We start from the raw sequence: 12,649 nt of genomic DNA, 5'->3' as shown, positions 1-12,649 counted from the left end.
GCTTTTTTTGTATTATCCTTACATAACATCATTGTATAATCGTACCGCTGTAGGCCTACTTTTTGCAAACTATTAACAAAGTATTTAATCAATCAAACAATCAATTGTACACTCTCAGAGAGAGCTACATTACAAATGGATGAATTCACTCTGATGATATTATTTGACTGTGTATAGCAGCTTACAGGTGGCTTACCAACTGTTTTCAGGACATAGAGAAATATGCTGTTTATTTACAATTTACAATTTAGGCATTTAGCAGACGATCTTAATGCAGAGATATAATCTAGGTCTAGGATCATAGGCAGTGGTGGAAAAAGTACTCACATTTTTTACTTGAAAATATCAATACTGCAATATAGAAATACTCTGTTACAAGTAAAAGTCTGGTAATAAAATTTTACTTGAGTAAAAGTACAAAAGTATTGGTATCAAAATATACTTAAAGTACAAAAGTAGAAGTACTCATTATGCAGAATGTCCCATTTCACAAGTTTTCAAACGTATTAAAATAGCAGATCTACAAGCTCACAATGTGTCGCATCGCAACGCATTGTGAGCTTGTAGATCGGCTATATTCAAATGGCCGAAATGCTGAAGTGGTTAGTATGTTTTGTATGTTTTGTAATAACAATCACAGTCTACAAAGTAACTAGTAACTAAAGTTTTCAAAAAATTGTAGTGGAGTAAAAGTACAATATTTGCCTCTGAGATGTAGTGGAGCGAAGTAAAAGTAGGCCTACTGAAAATTGGAAATACTCAATTAAGTACAAATACCTCAAAATTGTACTTAAGTGCAGTACTTGAGTACTGATCATAGTAAACCAAGAACCTATCACCAATCTAAAACAGTATAGTAAACAGTAAACAGTATTATACGAATAATCTGTACATTGAAACTTGGCCTCTATACAGTATGCTATCTACTGCTATCATAGTATTTAGAGGGAAAATGATTCATTGGTTGGTGTTGTTCACTCCCCCGGTGGTCCTGTGGTGGGGGGGGGGGGGGGGGGGGACCTGGTCCTGCATGAGGCCAAGTCCCCAGCCGGGCCGCTTTGTTCACCGTCCAACTGCTTAATTGGTTTAGTGAAAAAGACGGTTGTTGCCGCTACCAAACACATTCCTGTGGTAATGGGGAGGAAACGGCTGGTTTGAAGGCCAGAGGACTTTGATCTGAAGCATGGGGTTCTTCAACAGGGTGCCCGGGGACCCCCTAGGGGGTCCTCAGAGTTACTACAGGCCAGGGGGGGCCGCCCGAATCTTTGTGTGATAGGAGAGAACTAAAATAATAATAATTTATTATCTACTTGAACCTTAGCATCCCTATTCTGGGGGGGGACCATTATATACCATAAATATAACAACCTCCCCAGGGGAAAAGAGGGTTATCATTGTCCCCACCCTTAACCACCACCACCACCACCACCACAAACACACACACACACACACACACACACACACACTCTCAATAAATTCAATACAGGTATACATTTGCATACATTTTTATTCAACTTTGAAATCTTGTGGTAAACGCCTAGAAAAAAAAGAAAAAGAATCAGAGAAACGCAATATTCTCTTTTCCTTCAGCCGTTCAAAAAAACACTCCCCCCCCTCCCCAGCCCTCTCCCAGTATGCAGAATTATATATATATATACTGTATAGGAATAATTTCTTACAACTGAATATACAAAAAGAAAACCGCCTGAATGAAACCTCTGTTTGACAAAAAAAACATCAGTTCAACAATATAAACACAGGAGGTTGGAAGGTCGTGAATAAGTTACAACACATCAAATCATTAAAAACAGATTGGCCATAGATAGATTGCAACAAGAAACACAAATAAAACAAAATGAAAAGTTGCTTTGAATTTAAATGAAAAACAAAAAACCTTTGTATTGTAGTTTCCAGTGGTAAAAGATTGAGGAGAAAAGTCGGATAAAACATGTTGAATGAGATCATAATCCATCCACCATTGATTGACAACATGTCACACCAGTAGTAGTAACCAGTCCAAACAGGTCTTAACAAACTGGTTTCAGGCAGCACAAACCAGCTGGGATTGGTTTTGGGTTGCTACAAGAGAAGCCACAATACGACCTCATGTTGAAGTTGATATACTGCACACTCTGAAGTACTGACAACCTACTTCCTTACACAGTAGAAAATGTTAATTTATCCATTTGTAACCCAGAAGAGTGTACAAATGTGACCATAAATGGTACCCTTGCGGTCGCATTTGCACCCTTCTGAGTTAAATTAACACTGAGGAGTTTTACAGTGTGGTTGGAACCCAGACACCAAGAGCAGAGGACTTATTCAGTCCCCACACACACACACACACACACACACACACACACACACACACACACACACACACACACACACACACACACACACACACACACACACACACACACACACACACACACACACACACACACACACACACACACACACGTTGTAAATTATGTATAATAAAATGACAGGACAGACAGATAGAGAGGGGACTGCAAGTGGAGACAGATATAGCCACCGAGTTAAAGAGAAAGAGTAAGAAAATACAACAATGTCAGTATGGAGGACAGACAGGAGGAGAGTCCCATTCAACCAGCAACCGTCTCAGTCTAACAAAAGAAAAAACATTGTGTTGTTAAGGTTTAAGACGGTATAAGAACATATTCCACGCCCCATAATAAAGCCGGTATAAATGATTTTAACCAACAAGCATTTCTTCTTTCAACCTGTGATGTGCTGGTTCCAATCCCTTTGCTTCAATTTCTTTTAGTTATTCAAAAATGTAAAATAAAACAGAATTTAAGAGCCTTTTTGGGGAGGTGTAGCTGCGCCAACAACATATCGTCTCCGTCAGCTGAAAACTGTTACTTTTCAGGATTCAAATTCGCGCCACGCTTCGAGCTTGCGGATCTGGTTCTTTAGATGCTTTTGTGTGACGCTGTAGTGTGATCAAGTAGGGCGTTAATTTATGAAAAAAAAAAAAAACAAGTTAAAATATGGAGATAAGAGGTTTCTGCCCGACAAGAGACGATACACTGTATCTACCAAAAATCTAATGGAGGCCCACTTAAAACAATGCATTGCTATAGTGCCCTCTCAGGGGAACGTGCAATTGAAATAGTGATCGTACATTATTGTTGCCGTTCATCTCCACACAGAGACATAAGATGAGTAAGTGGGCAGGTGGGGCAGTTATACAGTAAGTGCTCATTTTGCTCAAGGGCACTTTGACAGGTTGTTGGATGGATAATATCACGGCTCTTGCAGAGACGGAACCTGTGACCTTCCAGTTAATGAACCCTAGCATCCACATTCTAGAGGGGGGGATGCTATTTATATCTCCAAAAATATAAATATTTTTGGAGATCTCTATGGGCTGAATGAATGGGCTTTCTATCTGTGGAACCAGAGAGGTAAACAAAAGGGGGAAAAAAACTACATACCAAGCAGGGGCTTAAGTGCCTAATTTATACTTCAATCACAATGGTGGTGCGCGCCAAAAAATTGCTCACGCAGCACATTTTCGACGAGTGTATAGAATAAATCACACTTTACGGGACAAGTTGTCGTACTCCTCTTCCACTGACATGCGCGCTACTGCTCCATGTTTGCAACACTCATGAGTTTTAAACAGCAGCATCATTTTGTGAGCAGTTAAAAACTGAGGGAAATGACCATTGTTTATCTTCTAGTGCTGTTGCCAAGTGCATCAGAGTGGACATTATATTGCAGCATTATATAGCAGCATTTAATGGGTATGGGTGGTGGTGGTGTTTCAATTACAGGAGTGACTTTGTTGCTGTGTCTGTAAAAAAAATAAAGAGATTCTACAATAGTAGAGATCTTATGACAGTAGAAATGCAATGGCTCTCTTTATTTACTTTCAATGGACACAAACTTGAGTTGAACTGGAGAAAAAGAAAAAAGACAACTGTAACACATTTTCTTTTCCTATAAAAAGGGGGGCTGGGTGGATTGGAGTGGAACTCATTTTAAAATTCCACCACTGTGATTGGTTGATCGTTGTGATGGACAGCAGTTTTGTATTATTTTTTTATTTTGTTTTTACAAAGTCAGATCTACACTTGATTTGATGTCCTTTCATCACAGTGTCTCATTGTGTGCCTTCAGAGGGCCGTGTGTGTGCATAATGTTCATTCCAAAATGGATCTGGACAATACTTTTCCAGAATGATTATCAATGTAAAGAATTAGCATAATCGTTGTTGTCGGGCAGAAACCTCCCATCTCCATATATTAACTTTGTTTTTTTTCCTGTAAATAAAAACCCTACTTGATCCTACTACAGCATCACACAAAAGCATCAAAAGTAGCAGACCTACAAGCTCGTTTTGAGCTTGCAGATCTGCTACTTTTGCCGTTTTTGAATCCTGAAAAGTAACAGTTTTGGACATATGAGGTTTCCACCCGACAGAGACGATATGAAAGATTTGATATTGAGATATCGCAAATATCTGTAGTTTCCTTTAAATAATTGAAGAGGAAATTAGAAGCCACAAAAACAATCTCCTCTTAAGGTCCCTCTGTCGCCTCCCTAGTTAACCCGTGTTACCTAGAAGTCCGATTTAATTCATAAAGACATAAATTATACAGTATAAAACATGGAGGTACATTGTTGCATTGTGTAACTAAGGAAGTTTAGAGGAAACGGAGACGTTTCAAATATCAAATGTTTCGTCAATAAACAATGGCGATATTGAATGTAGGCCTACGTCACCTGGGGCACCAATTCTACTTAAAACCAGTGGTGTAAAGTAACTAAGTACATTTACATAAGTACTGTACTGTAAATACTAGAATTTTGAGGTATTTTTACTTTACTGAAGTATTTCCAATTTTCAGTACTTTTACTACATCTCAGAAGCAAATATTGTACTTTTACTCCACTACAATTATTTGAAAACTTTAGTTACTAGTTACTTTGCAGATGTAAATCATTATATTATAAAATAGACATTAACCACTTTAGCTTTATTTTATACCTAGGCTATTTGAAAATTGCCGATCTACAAGCTCTATATCTTGTAGATCTGCTATTTTCAAACATTTTTGTACTTTTACTTTTGGTACTTTAAGTACATTTTGATACCAATACTTTTGCACTTTTACTCAAGAGCATTTTTAATTCCGGACATTTACTTGTAGCGGAGTACTTCCACATTGCAGTATTGATACTTTTACTTAAGTGAAACATTTGATTACTTTTTACACCACTGCTTAAAACTAATTAATACACTGTTAAATCCACTGGTATTACACCATTTGATGTCACTAATTAGAGAGTTGATCACTGAAATCAGTTTGTTTGGAATGAAACAAAAATGCCATTACACACTGCCTGCCCTCCACGGTACATAACTGGACACTACTGCTACAGTCAACACAACACACACAGACACACACAGGATCAAACACAGTCATAAATACATACTGGCATCAATTCATCGATTGCTCCCCTCCTCTATAGAAAAATCATTTTTTTGTACACATTTGACATATCAAAACATCAGTACCCAAACAAATGTACCAGACCAGTAACCAACCATACTATTAGCAGTTATCATGCAATAGTACAACAATCGTACCAAAACATTACCCACCCCCCCAAAAAAAGGTGAACGTTTTTGAGAGAATCCCTCCAGGTTTTGAAGATGGAAAGGACACAAGTGTGTGAGACAGTATTCATTATGTGCAGACAGAGGACAGTCGGGGTACATTAGGTTGGGAGGGCGGGGTTACACACACACACACACACACACACACGCAGAGACAAGAACTTACTGGCAAACTTGGAATAGAACAGTAACTCCCAAATGATGGTTGCTTTACACTAAAATGTCTGGTAGAATGGACAGTTCAGTGGTTCTCAACCTTTTCAGGCCGTGACCCCCCCCCCCCCCAAAATAATCATATTTGTTCACTGTTAAGAACCACTGGACTCGTTTACTAGACATGAACCAAAGAGTTAACGCTCGGTGTCAAGGGGGTCAGGGGATAGTCGTCTCGGAACACAAACAGCCCTAAATCAGTCACGTGGCGGTCCGTCTGTGTCGCCTGAAAACAGGAGGCCAGAGCGATCATAATGTATCGTACTTTTCGTATACACCACGTAATGCCAAGAATCTGAAACATTTTTGATCCAAAAAAGCAACAAAAAAAAAACAGGGGAAAAAAAGAGAGTGAGGTAGATGGATGGTTTTGAAGGAATAAGGAGGGGGGGGGGGGATCCAAAATCACAATAGAAAAGAAAGAGGGAAAACCTAAGAGGATATACTGTAGCTGGGTTGGTTGGTACAGCACAGCTCACAACTCCAAATGAAAGCATTCATCATCAACAGTACCGTGGAGCCAAGGGGAGGGACTAACTACACAAGGTTCTATATAGAACTGAAAAAGGTTCTAAAGCCTGCTTCATAGAAGGTTCCATATTCCCATTTGATTCTGTAAAAGAAAAAATAGTATACGACTACAGCATTGATTACATAGAAATTATTCAATGCCAGGAAATGAAAACAATCAACAATTAAACAGTTGAGTCATTATTGTACAACACCTTGGTTATAACATCTATTTTTTACTTGCATAACCTGGCCTTGTATGTTTTTTAAAGGTTTGGCAAAAGAACTGCGAGTGTTCTTTGAAAAGAACCATACTAGATATGAAATTATTTTCAGGTAAATATAGAACCTTTTTTTTGTGTACATATACTGTCTAGTTTTATTTTATCTTATGGACATACCTTTTGGTTGATATATCTAGAACCCTACTCATGAATGGTTAGAAAAGACAGATAGTTGCCACCATGTCTTTGTAAGGTGTAAGCTAGCTTTGACCTATAAGGCTAGAGTACTGTAGTGTTTAGATGTGCTTGTTGCTGGGTGACAGGTCATCTTAGCCAAAGACTTAACTTGTTTCACACTGGACCCAATTAAAAGTTGATATTGTTCAGGACAAATTATGCCTGTTGGTTTTCAAGTGTTGAATCACGAACCAAATATTACCTACTATATGAATTCCCAACCAATTTGGACAATATAACACAACGTTAAGGATGGGACGATAATCGGTTATAATTCGTGATAAAAAAAAAACGCTCCAAATAAAACGCTCAAAATAATCGTATCAGAGATTTCAATTTATCGTGAAATTCACTAGGATGAATTAGGTTTTGTTGAACTGCAAATTCAGTACCACTCTATACATGATAAAACAAACCGGTAAAGAGCGCATTTGGTACGCTCTTATTTCACACTACACAAATCGCCAAAAATTGCAGATCTACAAGCTCGCAACGTGTTGCGAGCTTGTAGATCGGCTTTTTTTGGCGAACGATCTCCCCAGAATAGGGATGCTGAGGGTTCAAGTGGTTAGCGGAAGTGGCATTTTGAGTTTTTAGCATATTGTGATCATCGCGATAATGCTGTTAATCGCAAATTATTTTTGCCACAATAATCGTGACATTTAATTTTCATATTGTCCCATCCCTACACAACATTCCCCCGATCCAAGATATTGTTCGTACGTGACCCTGTCACAAATACGTGACCCTGTCACAGCATCACAACCCAATACTTGGGTCACGAGGACTCCATCGACCCCACTGGTTGAGAATAGGCTCTATGCACAGCAGCTATATTGGAAACAAATTGGGCCTCTTTTCCTTACTTCCTTCACCTGTGTTACTTACCAATGATACTAACGAAGGCTCTGTTCCATTCTGGTCAAACAGAGTCATGATGCTGATAATTTGCATGTTGGCAAATCATTTGTACCCTCTGAGTTATGGGTGTCTTTGACATTAACATTTTTGAGAACCACTGTGCTAGAGAACCACTGTGCTACACTAACTGGAACAGAGCCTTCATTAGAATCATTAGTGAAGGAAGTAAGGAGGAAGAGGCCCAATTTCTTTCCAATACGCCTGGCTGTGCATAGAGTCTATTGTTTATAATACACTTATTTGGTTAGGGATAGGATTGACTGGTGAAATATTAGTCCAACATCTAGTTGAACTCAAATAAAGTCAATGTAAAAGTGTCACAGAAAGTCTACATGTTCATAGAAGCTTTCTCCAGCAGCATCTCACAAAAGTTGCTTTGGGGACCTTTATTTCCATTTTTAACATTTAAATAAATGAGTGCCACTTGAAAGAATTCAAAAACAGAACTATTACTATTTTCACACCAAGTTAATGAGTTTTAAACTCATTAGCTTGGTGTGAAAATAATAATAGTTCTAGGGAAACATGCGAGATTAGGTACGGAAAAATTCAACCGTGTAAAATGCCTCTTTAAACTACAAGTTGACTGATGCAATATAGGGGTCCAGTAGAGAAGACAGACCGAGGACTGTAACACCCAGTAGAGCAGGGTAATGATAACATCTAGAGAGAAAAGAAACGTAGAAAGGGATTTGACTCCTTTTTAACCTGAGATTGAGTTGCAAGTCGGCAGCAATACCTTCACCACTTCCATTCTAAACACCAGAGACTATTGGTAGTAGGGATGCACCGATATGGAAATTATTGGCCCGGTACCAATGTTTAAAATAACTATTTAGGCGATACCGATATTTGTTTATTTGGTTTTTGTTGTCATTTCCTTTTGTGTCAGGGAAACAAATAAACCTTCATTATAAAAGTTAACTGTTCAGAATCTTCAGCTTAGTAGGTTGCGGATAATAACCAACACACCAACATAGCCAGAGCAAAGTGCATGCATATCAACAACAGATAAATATCGGCTACTGTCATCACTGAATGTTAAAATGATTTGCCGATACCGGCAAATATCGGCCGATACAGATATGTGGCCGATATGTCGGTGCATCCCTAATTGGTAGAGTCCAGGTGTCCGAGAAGAGAAGTTATAAGAACGTGGACAGTTATATCAGTACAAGCTCTCTACATCTGACAGATTGGGTCTCTAAGCCCATGTGAGTAAACATATCGGTCGTCAGAAATATGACAGAAGGACTACTGTAGGACCAGCGGTGTCCAGTCCTGTAGAACCAATGGAGAACAGAGTTTATGTTTGTCTTTAAGCTAGCGCTCCACCAAACAGACGACTACAGACCGGCAGTCAAATGAAGTCGGGAGATCAGATGGTTAGAAGGTGTGAGAAAAGGTTACTGAATGCACCCGAGAGCTGACACTGACAGACGGCTACTGTGGTGCTAAAAATAGCCTATGGCTTGATGTCTTTTTCAACAACAAGCCCGCTGCTATCCGATGCTTCGCTACAACTTGCGATCCGACGTGACCGTGTATCCACCGGCCAGTCAACAGCAGATTTTCGGCAACAGACGCTTTCTAACACTTACCGCTGCCGACGTGGGTGCGGTGGAGAGCTAGCTTTACTCCAACCAAACACTACACCAGCTGACTGTACTCCTCAGTTACCACTAGTCTGTTTGAAAGTGTACTGAAAGTGTAACTGTTGGGTTAGGATTCAACCATTAGAACCCTGCTTTGTTGAATGGAAATAGCCGATCTAGAAGAGTTTTAAGATCTTCTATTTTCACAGAATGTTTGACGATTTTTTTTACAGAATGTTTGCCTATTATCATGACATGCCCAGAATAGAGACGCTATGGTTCTTGTGTACTTAAACTCTCCTGTGCACCACCAGTCCTCCATGATGATCCTATTATGATTGAACACCACTGTGATTGGGCAATATGCTGCAAAAAAAGACCAGAACTTCATAAGCAGTAACAGCAACAAGGTTGTGCTAGATGATGTTTGTCTTTCTCTTTTTACAGGAGTTGGAGCATGACAACAAAAAGGGACTATAGTGGAAAACTCTCAGAATGTGAACCTGAAGGATTGTATGTTTATCTTTATATATATAGATACAACCTATTTTACAACCACAAGAGAAAAATCAAAAGAATAAAATAGCAGCTTCTTTTCTGTACAGACTAGTAAGAGATGATCGTCTCCCAACCGTAAAAAAGGTAGAAAAAGTGACAACAAAAAAAAGTATGTGTGTAAATGCTCTGTGCCCCAACATACAACTGTTAGAGCCATAGAAATGTTTTCCATCATAATTATATATATATATATGTAACAGAGAGAGAGAGACTAGTGACTAGTCAAAACAAACCTGCTCGTATAGAACAAACCTCTTATTTAAGACTCAAATGAAGGCTCCGTTAATACAAGAATCATCCAGTTTGTTGTTTTGTTTTGTTTTTTCTATTGGCTTTTATTCTAGGGCAGTGGTTCTCAAGTCCGGTCCAGGGGTCCCAGCCTGGACTTCCAATCAGGGTTTACTTTAGACTGATCAGCTGCCCAATCAGGGTTTAGTTTAGACCTGGAGCCCCAGGTGAATGCAGTTAACTGCATGGTCAAATAGAAAACCAGAAGCGATCTAGCTCTGGGTCCCTAGGACTGTAGTTGTAAATCACTGCTCTAGTCCCTTCCCACCTGTATTATAAGTGCTTTTTGCTTGATTACTGAAGTAATCCGCCTTAATCCATTACTATTTTGAAATAATATTTTTTTATAGTTCAAATAGCCAATCTACAAGCTCACAACGTGTCGATGTAGATGGACTATTTTAAAATCATTTTCATTTCATTTTTAGGCATTAAGGGTAAGATAGGTCTTCATGTAACGACACTTTGTTTCAGATGGGATGTGGCTCAATGCTGGAGATCGCTCTGAAACGCAACAATATGCATCAATGTCTACAGATGGAGGCAGTGGGAAGGGACTTGGGAGTCGCTCCCATGAATCACAATTATTTGACCAAAAACAGAGTACCATAGAAACCAAAACACAGATTTACCAGTGTAAAAAAACAACAACTCTGGAGTGATAATAATAATAATAATACAACAATCGGTTGCTTCCATGTTGAAATGGAGGAAGAGAGCCCAACCCCCAAAATGGAAGGACTGAAAATGGAGGACAACTGAAATATTAAGACAACAACAAAAGAATTACAATTTGGCAACACATTTGGCAGATTTGAACCATTCCCCCTTTCACGCCCCCGACGTACACAAGCCCCGCCCCCTTATGTTCGCTGACCTCAGCAGTCTCTGTGACAACGGGGGCGGAGCTGGGGTTCGGACCTACAGTATGGCGTCACGAAGAAGACGCAACACTAAACCAAACACACACGCACGCGCACACACAGTACCGAGTGGTGTAACAGAGAGAAAAGCCAAGCCTGTGTGTGTGTGTGTGTGTGTGTGTGTGTGTGTGTGTGTGTGTGTGTGTGTGTGTGTAGTACTCCAGTAACGAATAGCGTCCACACATCCTGCAATACGACAGTTTTCAATCAGTTTCTCCACAAATATAATAATAATAATAATAATAATAATGCCCGAACCCAACCAGCCTACCTTCCCAACCTGACAAAGGTCTGGATTTCATATTTCAGCCTATTCCCAGAAAAAAAATGAACAAAAAAAAAGTCGTCCGGTATCCCGTCTAACATTTCCCATGAGTCTTTGCTCCTCAAGAGAAACAAAACAAACTCCCGCCTGTGGGAACAGGCTACTTATTGTTTCAATGTAAAAACAAAGAGGGAACAGGGGCGTGTGCGTCTGATGGTTTGTTTGAGAGGGAGCAGGGGCGTCAGGATGCGTAGAAAAAAGGTCAAGGGGTCAAGAGGAGGAGGGTTCTAAGGGGGCTAGGGGGAGGGGTCAGCAGGCTGAGGAGGACTGGGGGAGAGGCATGGCACGCTCGTTCTTCCGTTGTCCTCCAGCCCCTCCTCCCTCGCCCCCTCCTCCTCCTCCACCTCCTCCTCCTCCTCCTCCGTTCATGTGAGCGTACGGTTGGAGGTCGTCCAGGGACGGCCGCAGCATGACCACAGACTCCGCCCCTAACCCCGCTCCCAGTCCCGCGCCGTTAGACGCCAGCCGTCCGCCGCCGGCGGTCGGCGACGAGCGCTTCCTGTGCAGGGCGGAGCTCGGCGTGGAAGAGGAGGAGGAGGACGTGGTGGAGGAGAGCGGCGGGAGGTGGTGGGTGGGGCTCGACGCCGACGAGGGCGGAGTCAGCGGGAGTAACGTCGGGAGGACGGAGGAGCAGGGGGGCGGGGCCTTGTAGTCGGAGCTGGGTGTGGGCGGAGTCTGTGGCTGTGGGTGTGGCTGGGTCTGGGAGGTGGCGGTCGGACAAACGGGGAGTCGTCCGGAGGAGTGGAAAGACGAGGAGGAGGTGGTGCTGACGTCCAGGGGGCCGGCCCTCTCCTGCGCCTCCTCCTGGTGGTCCGGCGTGTCCTCCTCGATGCCGCCGCCGCACTTCTCCTTCAGGAAGGAGTCGCGGCGACGAGGAGGCGACGAGGACTGGTGGGGAGGAGGAGGCGAGGCGAAAGAGTCGTGGGGAGGAGGTGGCGGCCGCTGGTTGCCCTCGCCGTGGTAGAAGGAGAGCTCCTGGAAGGAGGGGTGCAGGTCCTCCCTGATGGTCTGGATGATCTCCAGGAAGGTGGGCCGCATCCGGGGGTTGTACTGCCAGCACAGACGCATCAGCTCGAAGCTACACACACACACACACACACACACACACACACACACACAGTGAATGGAGGCACAGGTGCGCACACAGTGCACGCGCATTGATGCACACACACAGATGCAAAGAACGTCCATACCATAGA

General features: G+C 41.5%; 1 protein-coding gene across 2 annotated transcripts in view; it reads right to left on the bottom strand.

Moving 5' to 3' along the window:
* Nucleotides 1-3,962: 3,962 nt before the first annotated feature.
* Nucleotides 3,963-12,649, bottom strand: part of LOC308093050 (insulin-like growth factor 1 receptor) — a 114,194-nt gene continuing 105,507 nt past the window's right edge. For both annotated transcript variants that reach the window (XM_080439258.1, XM_080439259.1), the window contains exon 21: nucleotides 3,963-12,528. In XM_080439258.1, the coding sequence (XP_080295384.1) occupies nucleotides 11,700-12,528 (829 nt within the window). In that variant the 3' untranslated portion in view covers nucleotides 3,963-11,699. The remainder of the gene's footprint in view (nucleotides 12,529-12,649) is intronic.

Source organism: Gymnoscopelus braueri, assembly GCF_963280865.1.
Source record: "Gymnoscopelus braueri genome assembly, chromosome: 1".
Classification (NCBI taxonomy): Eukaryota; Metazoa; Chordata; class Actinopteri; order Myctophiformes; family Myctophidae; genus Gymnoscopelus; species Gymnoscopelus braueri.
Note: the sequence above shows the minus strand (reverse complement) of the source record. Positions and strands in the feature narration are given on the sequence as shown.